At 45.0% G+C, this 21671-nt stretch overlaps 2 protein-coding genes across 9 annotated transcripts in view; both read left to right on the top strand.

The window, feature by feature from the left end:
- Positions 1-21671, top strand: part of LOC141094149 (uncharacterized) — a 454882-nt gene that overhangs the window by 312675 nt on the left and 120536 nt on the right. The window lies entirely within an intron of this gene.
- On the top strand, positions 16625-19656 carry LOC141094175 (uncharacterized). 2 transcript variants are annotated; one of them, XM_073579935.1, is made up of 5 exons: positions 16625-17313; positions 17386-17661; positions 17739-18008; positions 18085-18298; positions 18391-19656. In XM_073579935.1, exons 2-5 carry the CDS (start codon positions 17617-17619, stop codon positions 18555-18557), a joined length of 696 nt encoding a protein of 231 aa, XP_073436036.1. In that variant the 5' UTR covers positions 16625-17313; positions 17386-17616; the 3' UTR covers positions 18558-19656. The 2 variants fall into 2 exon arrangements, with proteins under 2 accessions (XP_073436036.1, XP_073436037.1); XM_073579936.1 differs by having other exon boundaries at positions 16625-17661; positions 17739-17810; positions 17925-18008.

Raw genomic sequence — 21671 nt, 5'->3', positions numbered from 1 at the left:
ATTGGGCGTTTTCTTTGAATCCAGATGACCCTATTCTGACTAATGTGAACGCATTTTTTCAAGCCTTGGGGTTGCTGTACGACGAACCTAATGCTATTGATCAGGCTGAAAAGACCCTGTTAGCATTGAACCAGGGTCGAGAATCTGCAGAGTTGTACTGTCAAAAGTTCTGAAAGTGGGCGGTCCTTACTACCTGGAATGATAGTGCCTTGGCTGCTCTCTTTCGGAAGGGTTTGTCAGAAGCCGTAAAAGATACTATGGTGGGATTTCCTGTTCCCTCTGGTCTGGATGATTCTATGTCTTTAGCCATTCAGGTTGATAGGCGTTTGCGTGAACGCAGGATTGCACTAGAGGTGTTGCCACCGGTTGAACAGACGTCTGAACCTATGCAATGTGATAGAGTTTTGTCTAAGGCGCAACGTCAGGAATTCAGAAGGCGTAATAAGCTGTGTTTCTTCTGTGGAGATGCCTCACATGTTATTTCTGTTTGTCCTAAACGTGAGAAACGCTTTGCACACACGTTTTCTGTTGGTGGGGTTCAGCCTAAGTTTCTTTTGGCGATTACTTTGATCTGTTCCCTGTCCACATTTTCCGCCAAGGCTTTTGTGGATTCGGGAGCAGCGCTTAACCTAATGGACTTGGATTTTGCTAAACGTTGTGGATTTCCGTTGACACCTCTGCAGACGCCTATCCCTTTGAGGGGGATTGATGCTACCCCTCTGGCTAAAAATAAACCTCAGTTTTGGACCCAGTTGGTCATGCGGGTCGCCCCAGACCACCAATAAAATTGCAGATTTTTGGTGTTGCATGGTCTGCATGATGCCGTTGTTCTGAGGTTTCCCTGGTTGCAGATTCATAATCCAGTTTTGGATTGGAAGTCTGTGTCTGTGGTGAGTTGGGGTTGCCAGTGTACCTTTAGTGAGGCTCCGGCTTTTTCCACCTCTCCTCAGTCGCATGAGGTTCCTGACTATTTGGCGGACTACTATGATGTATTTAGCGAGAATGAGTCTGTGTCCTTGCCTCCTCATAGGAGTTATGACTGTGCAATTGAACTAAACCCGGGGTGTAAATTTCCCAAGGGTCGGCTCTTCAATTTATCTGTACCCGAGCACGAGGCTATGCGGTCCTATATTAAGGAGGCATTGGAAAAGGGTCATATTAGACCATCCTCGTCACCCTTAGGTGCCGGTTTTTTTTTTTTTAGCCAAAAAGGATGGATCATTAAGACCTTGTATTGATTATCGTGCTCTCAACAAAATTACTGTTAAATATCAGTATCCGTTACCCCTGATTTCTGATCTATTCTCCAGAGTTAAAGGTGCTTGCTGGTTTACCAAGCTTGACCTCAGGGGGGCGTATAATCTTATTCGCATTAAGCATGGGGATGAATGGAAGACGGCGTTTAATCCTCCGGAGGGACATTTTGAGTACCTGGTGATGCCTTTTGGGCTCACTAATGCCCCTTCTGTCTTCCAGTGCTTCATGAACGATATTTTCCGAGATTTTGTCGATAAATTTTTGATTATCTATCTGGATGATATTTTGATCTTCTCCAAGGATTGGGATTCTCATGTGGAACATATTCGGACTGTGTTCCGGATCTTGAGGGAGAATTCCCTGTATGTCAAAGGATCGAAATGCCTTTTTGGAGTACAGAGGATTTATTTTTTGGGATTTATTTTGTCCCCGTCAACTATTGAAATGGACCCGGCCAAGGTACAGGCCATTCACGATTGGGTTCAGCCCACTTCTTTGAAGGCCCTCCAGAAGTTTTTGGGTTTTGCTAGTTTTTATCGGAAATTTATAGCAAAATTTTCTAGTATTGCCAAGCCATTGACTGATTTGACTAAAAAGGGTGCTGATGTGTTAAATTGGTCTCCGGAGGCTGTTTCTTCCTTTCAGGAGCTGAAGCGAAGATTCACCTCCGCCCTGGTTTTGCGGCAACCTGATGTCTCACTTCCATTCCAGGTAGAGGTGGATGCTTCTGAGATTGGTGCAGGAGCTGTTTTGTCCCAAAAGGATCCTGTAACATCTAAAATGAATCCCTGTGCTTTCTTTTCCCGAAAGTTCTCTCCATCTGAACGTAACTATGATGTGGGGAATAGGGAACTGTTGGCCATGAAATGGGCATTTGAGGATTGGAGACATTGGTTGGAGGGAGCTAAGCATCAAGTCGTGGTCCTCACTGACCACAAGAATTTGATTTACCTAGAGTCGGCTAAGCGCTTGAACCCTAAACAGGCTAGGTGGGCCTTGTTTTTTACACGTTTTGATTTTGTGGTTTATTTTCTTCCTGGAACAAAGAATGTCAAGGCAGACGCCCTCTCTAGGAGCTTCTTTGCTGATTCTCCTGTGGTAACCAAGCCTGCTACCATCTTAGGCGAAGGGGTAGTTCTTTCTGCCATCTCGCCCGATTTGAGACGTGCTCTGGAAGAGTTCCAGGAGGACAAACCTGAGCGTTGTCCCAGTGGAAAGTTGTATGTTCCTGACCAGTGGAAGAAGAGAGTGATGTCTGAAGTTCATTGCTCTGCTTTGGCTGGTCATCCAGGTATTTTTGGTACTAGAGATCTGGTGAGTCGGTTTTTTTGGTGGCCCTCCTTGTCTCGTGATGTCAGGAATTTTGTGCAGTCCTGTGGGACGTGCTCCCGGTCTAAATCATGTTCTCGCTCTAGTGGGTTGTTGATGCCTTTGCCTGTCCCCAAGAGGCCATGGACCCATATTTCAATGGATTTCATCTCTGATATGCCTGTCTCTCAGAGGATGACTGTTATTTGGGTGATTTGTGATAGGTTCTCTAAGATGGTTCATCTTGTACCACTCCCTAAGTTGCCGTCTTCCTCTGAGTTGGTGCCCCTGTTTTTACAACAGGTGGTTCGTTTGCACGGGATTCCTGAGAACATTGTATCTGACAGAGGAGTCCAGTTTGTGTCTAGATTTTGGAGAACTTTCTGTTCCAGGCTGGGAATTCAGTTGTCCTTCTCTTCTGCTTTTCACCCTCAGACCAATGGGCAGACAGAGAGAACAAACCAGACCTTGGAGTCATATTTGAGATGTTTTATTTCTGCTGATCAGGATGATTGGGTTTCATTTTTGCCCTTGGCCGAATTTGCTTTAAATAATAGAGCTAGTTCTGCCACTTTGATGTCACTTTTTTTTTGTAACTTTGGGTTTCATCCTCGATTTTCTTCAGGGCAGGTGGAGCCCTCTGCCTGCCCAGGTGTTGACACTGTGGTGGAGAGAATGCACCAGATCTGGGACCAAGTGGTGGATAAGTTATCTCTCTCCCAGGAAAAGGCCCAGCGGTTTTCCAACCGACATAGGACCATTGGTCCCCAGTTTAAGGTTGGTGATATGGTGTGGTTATCATCCAAAAATATTGCTATGATTGTGGCTTCTCCTAAGTTTAAGCCTAGATTTATTGGACCTTACAAGATTGTGGAGATTATTAATCCGGTCTCTTTTCGTTTGGCTCTTCCTGTCACATTTAAAATCCATAATGTGTTCCATAAATCTTTGTTGAAGAGGTTTGTTGAACCTGTTGTTCCGGGGGTGGCACCTCCAGACCCTGTATTGGTTGAAGGTAACATGGAATGTGAGGTAGAGAAAGTACTGGATTCCCGTCTGGCTAGACGGAGACTCCAGTATTTGGTTAAGTGGAAGGGTTATGGTCAGGAGGATAATTCCTGGGTCTCTGCCTCTGATATTCATGCCAAAAGATTGGTGCGTGCCTTTCATCGGGCTCACCCTGATCGCCCTGGTGGCGTAGTTGAGGGTTCGGTGACCCCTCCTCAAGGGGGAGGTACTGTTGTGAGTTCATTTTCCCCTTCATTACTGAGGCCTGAGGAACTCCCTCTTCTGGTAAAGAAAGGTAGTGAGCCTGATTATCAAACACCTGAGGCTGATGATGATGACTGGCTGAGTGGAGTTACGGACTGGATATAAGGCTGCCGACGCCCTTCTGCCCTGCGGGTGATTTCTCTGTGGGATCCTTGGAGACCAGTCTGAATTCCTGCTCCTCTAAAGCTAAGTTTGCTGCTCGGCCTTTTGCTTTTGTGCTTTGACTTTGTTTTGCTTTGTTTTTCTGGATTTCTGCCATTCCCTGCTGGGGTGTGCTGAATTCATTTAGCTCTGTCTTCTGAAAATACCTGAGAGCTGATTTAGTTTTTGAAGCCTAGCTGCTTCAGGGCCTTTTTCATATCAGCTTGTTGGCTTATGTCTTTGATAGGGTTTTGGCAGATTGCAGACAGCAGCCTTCCTGTCCTTTCCTATCTAGATAGTTGCGGGCCCCGTCTTTGCTCAGTCTATCTTTCTGTCTGTGTTAGTATTTTCATCTTGCTTCACCGTCATTACAGTCATGGCCAAAAGTATTGACACCCCTGCAATTCTGTCAGATAATACTCAGTTTCTTCCTGAAAATGATTGCAAACACAAATTCTTTGTTATTATTATCTTCATTTAATTTGTCTTAAATGAAAAAACACAAAAAGAATTGTCCTAAAGCCAAATTGGATATAATTCCACACCAAACATAAAAAAGAGGGTGGACAAAAGTATTGGCACTGTGCGAAAAATCATGTGATGCTTCTCTAATTTGTGTAATTAACAGCACCTGTAACTTACCTGTGGCACCTAACAGGTGTTGGCAATAACTAAATCACACTTGCAGCCAGTTGACATGGATTAAAGTTGACTCAACCTCTGTCCTGTGTCCTTGTGTGTACCACATTGAGCATGGAGAAAAGAAAGAAGTCCAAAGAACTGTCTGAGGACTTGAGAAACCAAATTGTGAGGAAGCATGAGCAATCTCAAGGCTACAAATCCATCTCCAAAGACCTGAATGTTCCTGTGTCTACCGTGCGCAGTGTCATCAAGAAGTTTAAAGCCCCTGGCACTGTGGCTAACCTCCCTAGATGTGGACGGAAAAGAAAAATTGACAAGAGATTTCAACGCAAGATTGTGCGGATGTTGGATAAAGAACCTCCACTAACATCCAAACAAGTTCAAGCTGCCCTGCAGTCCGAGGGTACAACAGTGTCAACCCGTACTATCCGTCGGCATCTGAATGAAAAGGGACTGTATGGTAGGAGACCCAGGAAGACCCCACTTCTTACCCCGAGACATAAAAAAGCCAGGCTGGAGTTTGCCAAAACTTACCTGAAAAAGCCTAAAACATTTTGGAAGAATGTTCTTTGGTCAGATGAGACAAAAGTAGAGCTTTTAGGGCAAAAGCATCAACATAGAGTTTACAGGAGAAAAAAGAGGCATTCAAAGAAAAGTACACGGTCCCTACAGTCAAACATGGCGGAGGTTCCCTGATGTTTTGGGGAAGATTTGTGTTTGCAATCATTTTCAGGAAGAAACTGAGTATTATCTGACAGAATTGCAGGGGTGACAATACTTTTGGCCACAACTGTATACCTGGCGTCGGGACTGGTAAGACGCCTGATTATCTAATACGGTCACCCTGCTCCGTGCGACGCTCGCTGTGTCCTCAGGCCCCTCCCCTGCGTTTCTGTCTACGCAGTGTTTCTCCTCTTTGTACAATCTTTTGTGCTCTGTCTGCGCAGCCTCTGCCCTCTGTGTTCCTTGCCTCCCGTACTCTTTTGAACTCCCCTGTGCATTGCCTGCCTCCATCTTGTTCCGCTCTGCACCTTCCTGTTGTTCGTTCCCTCTCCTGATACCTCATTGTGCCTCTTCTCTAATTGCAGCATCCAGGCCCTGTTATCTCTGGCTCTCCAGTCCTTTGCCTTGCCAAGTCCCTGTGTGTTTCGGTGTCTAACCCTACGGATACCTCTGTGCCTCCTTACCCATCTGTTTCGCCCAGTCACCCCTTTGGTTCAGAACACAGGGAAAAAAGATGAGTATAAATGGTTTTATTTTTGTGTGTGTAGTTTAATAAGGGTGAGGGGGACCATGCATACCAGGATTGGAGGGTGAGGGGGACCATGAATACCAGAATTGGGGGTGAGGGGACCATGCATACCAGGATTGGGGGTGAGGGGACCATGCATACCAGGATTGGGGGTGAGGGGTCCATACATACCAGGATTGAGGGGTGAGGGGACCATGTATTCCTGGATTGGGGGGTGAGGGGTAGCATGCATACCAGGATAAGGCGGTTAGAGGACCATGCATACCAGGAAAGGAGGGTAAGAGGACCATGCATACCAGGATAGGAGGTGAGGGGACCATGCATTCCGGGATTGGGGGGTGAGGGGACCATGCATACCAGGATTGAATTATAGAATCGTAGAGTTGGAAGGGACCTCCTGGGCCATATGGTCCAACCCCCTGCACAAAGTAGGATTCACTAGATCATCCAAGACAGATGTCTGTCCAGCCTCTGTTTGAAGACTTCTATTGAAGGAGAACTCACCACCTCTCGTGGCAGCCTGTTCCACTCATTGATCACTCTAACTGTGAAAAGGTTTTTTCTGATATCTAATTTGAGTCTCCTCCCATTCAGTTTCATCCCATTGCTTCTAGTTTTTCCTTGTGCAAATGAGAATAAAGATGATCCTTCTACAATGTGACAGCCCTTGAGATATTTGTAGACAGCTATTAAGTCTCCTCTCAGTCTTCTCTTTTGCAAGTTAAATATTCCCAAATCCTGCAACCTTTCCTCATAAGACATGGTTTTCAGACTGGTCATCATTCTGTGCCTCTTCTCTGAACTTGCTCCAGTTTGTTGATGTCGTATTTTTAAAATGGAGTGCCCAAAACTGGACACAGTATTCCAGATGAGGTCTGACCAAAGAGGAGTAGAGGGCAAGAATGACTTCACGTGATCTAGACTGTATGCTTCTGTTAATACATCCTAGAATTGCATTTTCCTTTTTTGCTGCAGCATCACACTGTTGACTCATATTCAGTCTGTGATCTATTAGTATACCCAAGTCTTTTTCACATGTGCTGTTGTGAAGGGTTAATTGACACTGTTGCTTAGCCCTATTCCTCCCATTCTGTATATGCTTTTTTCATTTTTATTGCCCAGATGTAGTACTTTGCATTTTTCCCTGTTAGAAACCATTCTATTAGTTGCTGCCCACTGCTTCAGTTTATTTCTATCTTTTTGAATCCTCTCTCTCTTCTCTAGTATTAGTTATTCCTCCTAGCTTTGTGTCATCTGCAAACTTAATCAGTTTACCCTCAATTCCTTCATCTAAATCATTGATAAAGATGTTGAACAATACAGGGCCCTGGACAGAGCCCTGTGTTACACCACTTGAGACATTCTTCCAACTGGATGTGCAGCCATTTACGACCACTCTTTGGGTCCGATCACTAAGCCAGTTATGAATCCACCCAACAGTTGCCTTGTCCATTCCATACTTAGTCATTTTTTCAATAAAAATTGTGTGAGATACTTTGTCAAATACTTTGCTGAAGTCAAGATATACTATATCTACAGCATTTCCCTGATCCACCCAGTCAGTGATTCTGTCATAGAAGGAAATTAAGTTAGTCTGACATGACTTATTAGTTACAAACCCATGCTGACTCTGTTTAGTCACTTCATTCTTATCCAGGTACTTACACACATGTTGTTTAATAATTTGTTCAAAGATCTTTCCTGGTTTTGAAGTTAGACTCACTGGCCTATAGTTGCATGGGTCCACCTTCTTTTTCTTTTTGAAGATAGGAACAACATTTGCTCTTCTCTCTTCTGGGACTTCTCCTGTTCTCCAAGAATTTTCAAAGATTATGGAGAGTGGTTCAAAAATTTCTTCTGCTATCTCCCCCAGTACTCTGGGGTGTAAGTCATCTGGACCTGGAGACTTAAATTCATTTAGGTTAGCTAAGTGTTTCCTCACTATTTTTATGTTTTTAGATATCCTGGATTCTTCTATTCCCTTGGATTGGGGGGTGAGGAGACCATGCATACAAGGATAGGGATGAGGAGGTACCATGCATACCAGGATAGGGATGAGGGGGTACCATGCATACCAGGATTGGGGGGTGAGGGGACCATGCATACCAGGATGAGGAATGGGGTGCCATGAATACCAGGATGGGGGAGGGACCATACATACCAGAATAGGGATGAGGGGGCCATACATACCATTATAGGGATGAGGGGGCCATGCACAGCAGGAAAGGGGTGAGGGGTACCATACATACCTGGATAGGGATGAGGGGTACCATGTATACCAGGATGGGGAATGAGGTGCCTTGCATACCAAAATAGCGATGAGGGGGCCATGCATACCATTATAGGGATGAGGGGGCCATGCATAGCAGGATAAGGATGAGGGGTATCATGCATACCAGAATAGGGATGAGGGGTGCCATGCATACCATTATAGGGATGAGTGGGCCATGCATAGCAGGATAAGGATGAGGGGTTCTGTTGTGAGTTCATTTTCCCCTTCACCATTGAGGTCTGATGAACTCCCTCTTCTGGTGAAGGAAGGTAGTGAGGCGGATTACAAAGCACATGAGCAGAATGATGATGACTGGGTGAGTGGGATTGCTGACTGGATATAAGGCAGCCGACGCCCTTCTGCCTTGCGGGTGTTTACTCTGAGGGATTCTTGGAGACAGTCTGATTCCTGCTCCTCAAAAGCTAAGTTTTCTACTCTACTTTTTGCATTTGTGTTTTGGTTTTGCTTTGCCTTGTTTTTCTGGATTTCTGCCTTTCCCTTCTGGGTGAGCTGATTTCCTTTTTGCTCTGTCTTCAGATAATACCTGAGTACTGATATAGTCTTTTTGAAGCCTAGCGTCTTCAGGGCTTTTTTCCCTATCAGTCTGTTGGCTCTTGTTTTTGAGAGGGTTTTGGCGGATTGCAGACAGCAGCTTTTCTATTCTGTCCTATTTAGTTAGCTTGGGCCCCATCATTTGCTCAGCCTATCTTTCTATCTGTGTGAGTGTTTTTTCATCTTGCTTCACCGTCATTATATGTTGGGGGCTGCCTATTGCTTTGGGGTCTGCTCTGGGGCAGTTTAGATTTCCCTTTCTGTCTTTAGGCTATGTAGTTCTCCGGCTGTGATCGAGGGGTCTAGGGCAGGGGTCCCCAACCGCCGGTCCGCGGCCCAGCACCGGGCGGCTGCAGTGCCCTTGCCGGTCCGCGGACACAAGGGGAGCCAGGGGCGGTCAGTGGCGTAGCGGGGGCTGGGGCGGCGCGCAGCAGTTCTTAGCGGCGGCCAGGGAGCGATCCAAGCAGCTCCGCTGCCTGCAAGAGGGAATAGCAGGAGCGGAGCTGCAATGACCCGTCCACTGCGTCCAGCTTCCTGCCCGCCGCCCGCGCTTCCTGTCTCTGACTGACACAGAGAGGAGAGCGCGGCCGCTGCTGTGTCAGAGTGCGGAAGTGCGGGTGGCGGGCAGGTGAGAGGAGAGAGGTGGTGTGTGTATGTATGTATAATGTGTGTGTGTATGTATGTCTGTGTGTGTGTGTGTGTTGGTGTGTGTGTGTCTGTGTGTGTGTGTGTGTGTGTGTATGTGTGTTGGTCTGTGTTTGTGTAGCCTGGCCCTGGAGGAGATGGGGACATGAGGAGAAGGCCATGAGGGGAGTGATGGAGAGACAGCAGTGATGGGGTGAAGGCAATGATGGGGAGAGGGGAGTGATGGGGTGAAGGCAATGATGGGGAGAAGAGAGTGATGGGGTGAAGGCAATGATGGGGAGACAGCAGTGATGGGGAGAGGGGAGTGATGGGGTGAAGGCAATGATGGAGAGATGGCAGTGATGGGGTGAAGGCAGTGATGGGGTGAAGGCAATGATGGGGAGACAGCAGTGATGGAGAGAAGGCAGTGATGGGGTGAAGGCAATGATGGGGAGAGGGGAGTGATGGGGTGAAGGCAATGATGGAGAGATGGCAGTGATGGGGTGAATGGAGTGATGGGGTGAAGGCAATGATGGGGAGAGGGGAGTGATGGGGTGAAGGCAATGATGGGGAGACAGCAGTGATGGAGAGAAGGCAGTGATGGGGTGAAGGCAATGATGGGGAGAGGGGAGTGATGGGGTGAAGGCAATGATGGGGAGACAGCAGTGATGGGGAGAAGGCAGTGATGGGGTGAAGGCAATGATGGGGAGAGGGGAGTGATGGGGTGAAGGCAATGATGGGGAGACAGCAGTGATGGGGAGAGGGGAGTGATGGGGTGAAGGCAATGATGGGGAGACAGCAGTGATGGGGTGAAGGCAATGATGGGGAGAAGGGAGTGATGGGGTGAAGGCAATGATGGGGTGAAGGCAATGATGGGGAGACAGCAGTGATGGGGTGAAGGCAATGATGGGGAGACAGCAGTGATGGGGTGAAGGCAATGATGGGGAGAAGGGGGTGATGGGGTGAAGGCAATGATGGGGAGAAGGGAGTGATGGGGTGAAGGCAATGATGGGGAGAAGGGGGTGATGGAGCACTTATTCAAAACCTATGGTGAGTTGAGTCACATTATAAATGTTATTTAATTATAAGTATGCACTGCTACACTACAACCGTGTCCATAGCCCCGCCCCCTTATGACCAAAGCCCCGCCCCTGCCACACCTTCATCCCCGCCCTGCCGGGCCATGGAAGAATGGTCTTGCTTGAAACCGGTCCCTGGTGCAAAAAATGTTGGGGACCACTGGTCTAGGGCACCGTAGGAACCCCCCACGGCTACTGCTAGTTGTTGTTGTTAGGTTCAGGGGTCTGCAATCCGATAGCTGCCAACTTCTCTGGTTTTCTGGACTTAGCTAGTATTTCTGTTTTTGCCTCCTACGGTGACTCATTCATAACAGGGTACCATGCATACCAGAATAGGGATGAGGGGTGCCATACATACCAGGATAGGAGAGGTCAGCACATACCAGGATGGGAGACCATATACCAATAAAAATGCTCGCCACCCGGGCGTAGAACAGGTTCAATAGCTAGTTTGTTGTAAGCCCTACCAAATGATCCAAGAGTCTGCAGAAAGAACTAAAAAACCTCTTATATGGATTTATGTCTTTATTTTCACAGAAAGTTGTAGTAACTGCATGTTTTTATTTATTTAACACTTAAAAAGTATATATAACTAACCAAATCATATTATATGTGAGTAACACCCATGTAGGTTTTTTGTGTGCTGGTAATATTTTCTAATATTTTGCAGTAATTTCTTTGCACGATAACGTTACAGTATGACATGTGTGACAGCCGCAGCAGGTGATATTTGCACTTTGGGCTAATAATAAGGATACTGTACACACTGTTTTCTGTCTGTGTAATGTAAAGCTTGTAGCCTCCGTGACAAGAATTTCTGAGAGACTCAACTTTTGCAAGTCAAAGAATTTATTTAGGCCTCTTAAGTTTCAGGGTTCGGATACAATATTTATCTTATGTGTCCTTCTATCCATAAAATGCTTTATAAAGTGTTATGTTATGTGTATTTGGGAAATATTCAAAGAAGATATTAAACTTAAGCGTTTACAATGTGCATGGTAATTAGGATACAATAATTTGAGTTATATACAGCTCTGGCAAAAATTAAGAGACCACCACATTAAATCCCTGTCATGGGCAGCCCATTCTCCAGACCTGAACCCCACTGAAAACCTCTGGAATGTAATCAAGAGGAAGATGGATAGTCACAAGCCATCAAACAAAGAAGAACTGCTTACATTTTTGCGCCAGAAGCAGTGTGAAAGTCTGGTGGAAATCATGCCAAGACGCATGGAAGCTGTGATTAACAATCATGGCTATTCCACAAAATATTGATTACAGAACTCTTCCTGAGTTAAAACATTGCTCTGCAAAGGAATACGTGGATTTCGTCCGTGCTGCCCAAATGATGAAATTCCAGAAGGTTAATAAAGTTTGACAGTGGTTTATTCTACGCGTTTCAAGGTTTTTTGCAACCTCTTCTTCAGGTATTTCTGGACGAAATCCACGTATTCCTTTGCAGAGCTCTGTTTCAGATAGTCGGTGACCGACTTGTGGATCTGCAGCAGCCCTTATCTATACATGCTTTGAATACCTACTACCAGGTGAGCAGTTTTTTTGTCAAACCGCTTAAATTATTTGTGGGATAAGACCCTATGTTGCGCTTGTGTCTCCCTCTTTCCTCACAATATGAGTTAAAACATTAGCATTGTTGTTTCTAAATGATTATGAACTTGTTTTCGTTGCATTATTTATTATTACTGTTTTTTTAATTTTGACCATTTTTCTTTGTAAAAAAAATTACAAAATTTGTTCCTTGGAAATTCAGAGACATTGTCAGACGTTTATAGACTAAAAGAACAATTAACATTTTACTCCAAAATATACCTATAAAGAGAAAAATAAGACAAACTGAACATCTGAAAGTGGTCTCTTAATTTTTTCCTGCATGCTGACCTACGCAAGAAGCCTGACCAATAAGATTGAAGATCTGGAGTTGGTAATGTATGAGGAAAAATACGACATAGTAGGAATAACTGAGACATGGTTAGACGACAGCTATGACTGGGCGGCTAACTTGCAAGGATATGATTTGTTTAGGAGGGATCGTAAAAAAAGGAAAGGGGGTGGAGTCTGTCTATATATAAAGTCCACTTTAAAGCCCACACTAAGAGAAGATATACAAGAGGGAAACGAAGAGGTGGAGTCTCTATGGGTGGAGATACAAGGAGAGAAAAGTAATAAAATCCTCATAGGGGTTTGTTATAAGCCACCAAATATAAGAGAAACCACTGAAAATGTATTATTGAAACAAATAGACAAAGCAGCAAATCCCAATGAGGTGATTATTATGGGGGACTTCAACTACCCCGACATAGACTGGGAAACTGAAACCTGCGGATCTCAGAAAGGAAACCAATTTCTGTCAGTGACCAAGGATAATTATCTGTCACAACTTGTGCAGGGCCCAACTAGAGGGACAGCCCTTCTGGACATAATTTTAAGCAACAGGCCAGATAGAATAACAGAAGTGCGAGTCGATGGGCACCTAGGGAACAGTGACCACAATATAATACAATTCCACTTGTCCTTCAGTAAGGTGCCCTGGAAGGGGGTTACGAAAACGCTGAATTTCAGGAAAGCAAAGTTTGATCAGCTTAGAGAGGACCTTCGCCAAATTGATTGGGACAATGTCCTCAAAAATAGGAGCACAGAAAATAAATGGGAAATATTTAAATCAGTTTTACACACCCACTGCGAGCTAGCCATACCGTACAGAAATAAAAGGGCTAGGAACAGGAGAACACCAATGTGGCTAAATAAGGATGTAAAAAGGGCAATAACTAACAAGAACAAGGCATTTAGGAAGCTAAAACAAGAAGGCAATGAAGAAGCATTAAAAAGTTATAGAGAAAAAATAAAATGTGTAAAAAAACAAATACATTTAGCAAAAGTGGAAACTGAGAGACTCATTGCTAAGGAAAGTAAAACAAACCCCAAACTATTCTTTAATTATATAAACAGTAAAAAGATTAAAATTGATGGTGTCGGCCCTTTAAAGAACAATGAGGGTGAAATCATAGAGAGCGATGTGGGAAAAGCAAATGTTTTAAATTCTGTGCTCCTTCCAATCCCCGGGCTCTTTGGGACAAATACAGAGAATATCCAAGAGAAGATATTCACAGAGAGCACAGGAGAGGTAATCCGGACTGAGACATAAATGTCACTGCCGACATATTCACCAAAGTCCTCCTGACTCCAGAAGAAAGATCGAAGGTCTCAATAGTAAAGCTCTACTAGCATTAGTGTTACCGGCACCAGCTCCACCGGACTGTGGGGTTATGGACGGAGATATTCTGAGAGAAAAGCCATGATATGGAGAAGATGAGAGAATGTGTCCCATTATATAAGCCTCTATGGTGATGACCACAGATCGGAGGATTTGGCAATTATGGCTCAGATTCCAAGTGGAGATGGGAGATGGGTTTTCCTTGATGCCCCAGGAGGTTCCGGGAAAACATTCTTCATTAATCTGCTGCTCGCAGAAATTCCCTCCATCAATAACATTGCTCCGGCCGCTGCATCGTCTGGGGTTGTGGCCGCTCTCTAAGATGGAGGCCGCACAGCTCATTCAGCACCAGGATCTCCCCTGAATCCAGCGCTCTTGGAATCTCCCGCCTGTAATATCACTAAGATCTTTCACAGATCTGGAAGGATCCAATCACTTAATGGGGGAATTGTTCTACTGTTTGCAGATGACTTCTGCCAAACATTCCTTGTTCTTAAGGCCTCTTTCACACTTCAGTTTTTTGCCATCAGTCAAAATCTGCCAAAATTTGAAATTGCCGGATCCGCTTTTTCTTGTTGCGGATCCGCCATTTTCCCCATTGGGATACATTAGTGGCGGATTTTGACGGATGGTCGTCCGTTGCGTCCGATATTCGGCGGATCCGCAAAATTCTTTGCGGATTCTGTCTGAGGGGGACGGAGCATGTAACGGTTTTTTTCGCCGTCAAAATGGCGGACGACGGCGCATCCGCCGTCATCCGCCATGCGGTAGAATGATCCCCTATGGGCGGCGGATCCGCCGGCAGGATCCGCAAAATCGCACTGCGCATGCCCAGAAAAAAAGATACTTTTCCAGACAGTCCCAAAACTATATAAGATGGGCTAATTGGGCCCAGACATGCAGTAGCAGCCAGACAGCAAGCCAGCCAAACCACCACCAAGCCTGCAAGACAGCCATCAAGCCTGCAAGACAGCCACCAAGCCTGCAAGACAGCCACCAAGCCTGCAAGACCACCCACCCAGCCTGCCAGACCACCCAGCCTGCCAGACACCCACCAAGCCTGCAGCCACAGCTATCAAGAGGCCTGCCAGTACCAGCTTTACCAAGTGTGAGTATACCTATGACATTTCTGTGTATGGCCTGCAAGTGTGTAGCCTGTGTGTGTGTGTGTGGTCTGCGAGTGTTGCATGTCTGTTTTTTTTTTTTTATATTTTTTTTTTCTGTTGCTTGTGTACTGCATTTTATTTTCATACAACTGTAATTATATTGTATTTTTTATGCTGTGATTGCTGCGATTGAGTGGTGTATGGTATGTGGTGTAATTGGGCCCAGACAATCCGGCACCAGCAACACTGAATACTCCAAGCAAGATATCCGACTCCAGCCTGCCTGACAGAAGATTCAACTAGAGCTATAAAACCTGTCTGCCTGCCCAGCTGCAAGTCTACCACCTGCAAGACCCCTAGAGCGTGTGTGTGGCCTGTGTGTGCATTTTTATTTTTTTTTTCCATTTTTTTTTTTTTTTTCTGTTGCATGTGTACTGCTTTTTATTTTCATACAACTGTAATTATATTGTATTTTTTATGCTGTGATTGCTGCGATTGAGTGGTGTATGGTATGTGGTGTAATTGGGCCCAGACAATCCGGCACCAGCAACACTGAATATTCCAAGCAAGATATCCGACTGCAGCCTGCCTGACAGAAGATTCAACTAGAGCTATAAAACCTGTCTGCCTGCCCAGCTGCAAGCCTACCACCTGCAAGACCCCTGGAGCGTGTGTGTGTGTGTGTGTGTTGCATTTTTTTTTTTTTTTTTCTGTTGCATGTGTACTGCATGTTATTTTCATACAACTTTAATATTGTATTTCTTGCTGTGATTGTGTGGTGTAAGGCTGGTTTCATATTTGCACTTTATAGCGCAGTGATAACCTGCACACGTCCGCCACTAATCCCCGTCCCATCTGGTCATCACCGCCTACTAGCACACATGGACGCTTGCGATCTGCACACCCTATCTTTAGTATGGGGTGCGCAGATTGCAAGCGTTCATGTGCGCTAGTAGGTGGGGATTAGTGGCGGACGTGTGCAGGAAATAGCTGCGCTATAAAGTGCAAATGTGAAACCGGCCTAAATGGTATTGTATGTGGTGTTATTGGGCCCAGACATCTACATCAAACACCAGCCTGACTGTATCAGTCAGGCTGGTGTTTGATGTAGATGTCTGGGCCCAATAACACCACATTCAATACCATTTAGGCCGATTTCACATTTGCACTTTATAGCGCAGCGATGGCCTGCACACGTCCGCCACAAATCCCCGCCTACTACCTCACATGAACGCTTGCGATCTGCGCACCCTATCTTTATCATAGGGTGCGCAGATGGTGCGCTGGCAGGATTTTACTGTGTGCTGCGCACTTTTGAAGGTGTGCCCTTGTGCGCCAAACGCAGCATGTTGCATTTTGGCGCGCACGGCACACCTTCAAAAGTGCGCAGCACACTGTAAAATCCTGCCAGCGCACCATCTGCGCACCCTATGATAAAGACGGTGCGCAGATCGCAAGCGTTCATGTGCGGTAGTAGGCGGGGACTAGTGGCGGCCGTGTGCAGGCCATCGCTGCGCTATAAAGTGCAAATGTGAAACCGGCCTAAATGGTATTGTATGTGGTTTGGGCCCAGACATCTGGCAACAGCCACACTGAAGACACCGAACCAGACATCAAACACCAGCCTGACTGATAGAATTTCAAACTCCGCTGCAAATCTTCCACCTGCAAGACACCTGGAGTGTGTAGCCTGGCTGTGTGTTATGCGTGTTAGCGTTTTTTTATTTTTCATGTATTGTGGTATTTAAAATAAAGAGCAGAGTAGCTCCTATTTTTTGGAAAAAAAAATAATAAAAAAATAAATAAATAAATTGTTTTGAAAAAATCTCCTTTGTATCATTTTAAAAAAGGTAAAATTAAGTTACCATAAAGGTAATTGAAGTGTTCTGGTATACAAGTGTGGTTAAAAGTGAGATTGCAACATACCATGAAAAAAATGGGTATACACAACTGAGTTTCAGGGAATTCAAAACCATGCAAACACAGTGGGTATAAACAGAAATTAAACACCTTCAATCACTGGTTACATACTCTGTTGAGAGTTTCAGGGAATGCAAACACTGGTATACACAGCAATTACACACTACACGCCTTCAATCACTGGTTACACTCGGTGAGACCTTTAATCACTGGTTACACTCTCGGTGAGAGTTTCAGGGAATGCAAACTGGTATACACAGCAATTACACACCTTCAATTACTGGTTACACTCAGTTACAAAACACAAAGAAAGTGGGTTTACACAAAATATTACACACCTTCAATCACTGGTTACACTCTGAGATAAGGGAATGTAGACATGCAAACACTTAAAATTGCATATAATTAGTTTCAGGGAATTACACATACAAAATGTGTGTTTTGTTTTTTTTAAACTTTCATATCGTTTTCTTTCAGTTCACACAATGAAGCGCCACCATACCGGCAGACACGGCCAGCCCAACCGCAGCAGAGATTCAGACCGCAGCAGGGATCAACAACGCAGCAGACATGACCGGTCAGACTGCAGCAGAAACAACCCTGACCGCAGCAGAGAGGAACAGCCACACCGCGGCGTACAGGCAACCATTAGTTTCCCTGTAAGTATAAAGACCTGAAAGCTTATTATGATCCTTTGTATAGTAGCTTAACAAGTGTCTTTATACTTGCAGATCACTTCAAGCACTACCAGCAGGGTCGCAGCAGAGAGAGCAGCAGCAGAGAGAGCCAGCCAGGCTGCAGCAGAGAGGGCCAGCCAGACCGCAACAGAGACTGCCAGCCAAACATTTTCCCTGTAAGTATAAAAGCCTGAAAGCTTATTATGATACTTTGTATAGTAGCTTAACAAGTGTGTTTATACTTGCAGATCAGTTCAGGAAGCAACGCAGCTGCCCCAAGCCGTAATGTCTTCTCCTGAAAGCTCCCCCTCACATCATCAGCGAGCTGAGGTAAAAAAAATTTTGTTTTTTTTATTTAAAATAATTTTTTGGGTGGTTAAAAACACTATCCTATTATGTTTTAACAGGAAGCTGATTCAGAGGAGCTTCCAGGAGGAGACGTGCAGGGTGGAGAGACACACGGAGGGGGTGCGCAGATTGTAAGTTTAGCACATACACAGATACATAATGCTACACCCAACACAAACATTCATCACAGTGCACACACCATAACTATGCATCCATCCAAACTTTTTTTTTTTTTTCCCCCCCAGTCTTCAGAATCTGGTGCCCGCACTAGAGTGACTCCCAGGACATCCCAGGGTCGTGAAGGTGATGCCTCTGGTGGTCGGCAAACGGTAAGTAACCCTATTTTGATAATTGTTTAAATGAACATCATGTGTTTGAATATAATGTAATTTTTTGCTTTCACAGGTTTCACGGCGTGCTCCCCGCAGACATCAGGAGGAGGGTGTCATTATTGATACTGATGACCTCATCCATGAGGTGGAAATCCGGGAGCCGCTGTGGAACATGGCAAACCGTCTTCATGCCGACCAACCAACCACCCGACGGCTCTGGGATGAAGCCTGTTCTTCAGTTATTGACGACTGGGAGGAACTCAATGCGAGGGCCAGGGATTTTGTGCGTAAGTATTACAACTTCAGTAACTTATATTTCCAGCATGTGAAGTGTTGAATACTAAACCTTTTTTTTTTTTTTTTTTTTTTTGCTTCACAGGTGACAGGGTTATCACACGGTGGCGGTCGCTCCGGGATCGCTTCAAGAGGGACTACAACAAAGAGATTCAGACCCCGAGTGGCTCGTCGGGAGAACGCCAGGGACCCCAGTACAAAAACTACAAAGCCCTGGTGTTCCTGCGATCTACAATGGCATGCAGAAGGTAAATATTCCCCAAACAATTCCTGTAGTAGAAATGTTTAACCAATTTTTTTTTCAGCACACTTAAATTAAATATCAATATTTTTAATATACATTTTTTTTTCTCATTTTTTAGCACCATCTGCAGCACTCGGGAGTCTGCATCAGAGTTGCGTCCCTCTGGAGTGATCCCTAGTGAGACCGCCCCCGGTGACCACATCGAGGTATCCGACCCCTCTGTACCTACCCTCTTGTCTCATCCCTCTATCCCCTCCACCAGCACTGGAGCAGCAGGGCAGACTTCATCACATGAAGCTGCTGGTGACGACTTGTTCCCTGTTCCCCACCCCTCAGACACTGCCGCAACATCTCGACAAACTTTTGGTTCTGGCCGGCAGCGTCTGAGGAGTCAGGAAAGGTTGACCTTGTCTGACTGTTTGAATCTAAACTCAACTGTTCAACACGGTTTCCACACTTATGGACAACGGTTATCTTCTGGGTTGACCATGATCAATCAAAGTATCATGGAACTCAGAAGATACATGGAACAGATGAATTTAGAGTCAAACCAGACACCGAGACATACCTTTTTTCAATCTGTTGTCCTGCAAATGGAAGGTTTAAGTACTCACCAGCAGATGCGTGTGATGCAAGCCTGTCACAATGCTCTAGTGGAAGTGCTTGCTGAAGCATCTCATCCTCCCCCTGTCCATCCTCCCCCTGTCCATCCTCCCCCTGTCCATCCTCCCCGTCTATCCTTCCCCCGTCCATCCTTCCACCACCATCCATCACACAGCCGTCCCGCCTCCTACCACTCCCTCTCCTTTCTCTAGTTCCCCATTCCATTCTTCCCAGTACCTACCTTCCCCATTGCATTATACCCCAATGCCCTCACCATACCCACCCCCACATACACCTTCAATGTACCCACAAACCTCGTCTGTCCATCCACTCCCGTCCCAACCACATGTGTTAAACCCCCCTTCCACTTCTGGTCCTCACCAACTCCCTCCCCAGTCCCCTACCCCCCCCTCGATGTGGTCAACCCTGTTAACCCCTCCAATACTATCTCCACCCAACATTATCATAGTTTGTAATTTGTTGTAATATACCAAAAAAAAAAAATTAAAAAAAAGGTAATATACCAAAAAAAGTTACCAAAAAGGTAATATATACCAAAAAAAGTTACAAAAAAAGTTAAGAAAAAAAAACAGTTAATACAAATTGTCAGAAATAAACAGTTTTTTTTTTTTCAAAAAACTTTATTGTGATGTTTATATTTTGCTTCTTTCTTTATTCAAATTACACCAGTGGTGTAAAAGGTAAACACAACACTTGGTAACACAACACTTGGTAACACAACACTGGGTAATATTTCACAGTACACCGGTGGTGTACAAGGTACAAAAAAACACTTGGTAGCACAACATATGATAACCAACACTTGTGAACATTTCAAAGTGTAAAACGCTTGGTACACAACACTTGGTAACATAGGTACATAACACTTTGTAACTTTACGTTTGGTACCCAACAATTGGTAACACTGCAAAGTGTAAAACTAACCAAATCACATGGTAAAACACAATGCTTGTGCAAAGCAAACACTTGGTAAAATTTCAGATAAAAAAAAAAAAAATTACTCACAATTGGTATGAAGAAAATTATATCATGTCATCTTGCCAGTCCACTTGTCCCTCTGGTGTAACAAAATAATCTGCAAAGGTATCCCTAATTCTTGCCACTGAACCAGTACTCCGAAAAGTTTGCTCCTCATAATCCCACAAGGTGGTTTCATACACATTTTCATCGATGGAAACTGGTTCCTTTGAAAGGACAAAATTGTGCAGGATGACACATGCCTTCACGACCTCATCCACAGTCTCTGTTTTCATTTTCATGGCCGTTAACAGGACTCTCCATTTGGCAGTTAAAATTCCAAACGCACACTCCACCACTCTGCGCGCTCTAGTTAACCGATAGTTATAGATTCTTTTCCGGTGTGTTAGTCCACGACTACCATATGGTTTCAGTAGGTGTTTAGAAAGTTGAAAAGCATCGTCGCCAACGCACACAAAAGGCATTGGTGGGCCTGTTGTTCCAGGGAGTGGTCTTGGAGGTGGGAAGTTAAAATTGTCTCCATACAAGCGACGGCCCATGGTGGAAATCTTGAATACCTGTGAGTCGTTAGAACAACCGTATGCACCAATGTCCACGGCAATGAATTTGCAGTTTGCATCCGAAATGGCCATAAGCACAATAGAAAAGTATTTTTTATAGTTGTAAAACTGTGAACCAGATCCCATAGGTTTCACAATCCTGATATGCTTGCCATCCACGGCACCAATGCAGTTTGGAAACTGGCAGATATCTTGAAACTTCTCTGCAATCTCCAGCCACCTCTCCTGGGTTGGCTCTGGGATGTATTCCTCCTGTAGAGAATCCCATAATGCCCAGCAGGTCTGTTGTACAATTCCAGCAATAGTGGAAATCCCAATCCGGAACTGGAAATGGAGGGAGGTGAAGGATTCTCCAGTTGCCAGGAATCTTAAAAAAAGGGAAAAAAAGTAAAATTAATACAAACTACAAGCCATAACATAACAATAAAAGCCTGCAGAATCTGAAACATTTTAAAAGGTAGATAACTTACCGAAGGGTCACCATCAAACGCTCCGCCGGTGATATAGAAAACCGCATGTAGGTGTCCCTTCTCCGGATTTGTTCTCCAACACGATCCACCAATATCTCAAAGAATTCCATCCGCATGCGCACGTAGTTGAAGAACTTGTCCGGATTCTCCCTCAATTCCAGGTACAGTGTGGAAAAAACGCCACGGGTGAACCTCTGCGCATTAATGGGATGAATCCACTGGCGCCGTCTCCTCATACGCAGGATTCGCAGTCTTCTTTTCTCCCTCTCGATAGCAATAATTGCCAACCGATTCAAGTGAAGATCCAATTCCACACAGAAGCTGTCAATACTCGCAATAACTCCTTCCAGACTCGCACTAACTCCTTCCATCGCTGCCACTAGCTCTAAAACCTTTCAAAGAAATTGTATCACAACACCCTAGATATATTTCTCCCTAGTTTCCAGCATCCAATCACATTTGAGAGCATTTTCCAAGAGCCAATCATATT

The sequence above is a fragment of the Dendrobates tinctorius genome, unplaced genomic scaffold (genome assembly GCF_039654945.1).
Source record: "Dendrobates tinctorius isolate UK_male_01 unplaced genomic scaffold, ASM3965494v1 ptg000063l, whole genome shotgun sequence".
Lineage (NCBI taxonomy): Eukaryota > Metazoa > Chordata > Amphibia > Anura > Dendrobatidae > Dendrobates > Dendrobates tinctorius.
The sequence above is the reverse complement of the archived record's forward strand: the minus strand, read 5'-3'. Positions and strand labels throughout refer to the sequence as shown.

What these genes read in the sequence shown, in the direction of transcription:
- LOC141094175 (XM_073579935.1), top strand. Translation starts at nt 17,617, where the DNA reads ATGTCTTCTCCTGAAAGCTCCCCCTCACATCATCAGCGAGCTGAG. An exon ending in CCTCTGGTGGTCGGCAAACG is followed by an intron (nt 18,009 to 18,084) that starts GTAAGTAACCCT and finishes TTGCTTTCACAG; the next exon opens with GTTTCACGGCGTGCTCCCCG. An exon ending in GAGGGCCAGGGATTTTGTGC is followed by an intron (nt 18,299 to 18,390) that starts GTAAGTATTACA and finishes TTTGCTTCACAG; the next exon opens with GTGACAGGGTTATCACACGG.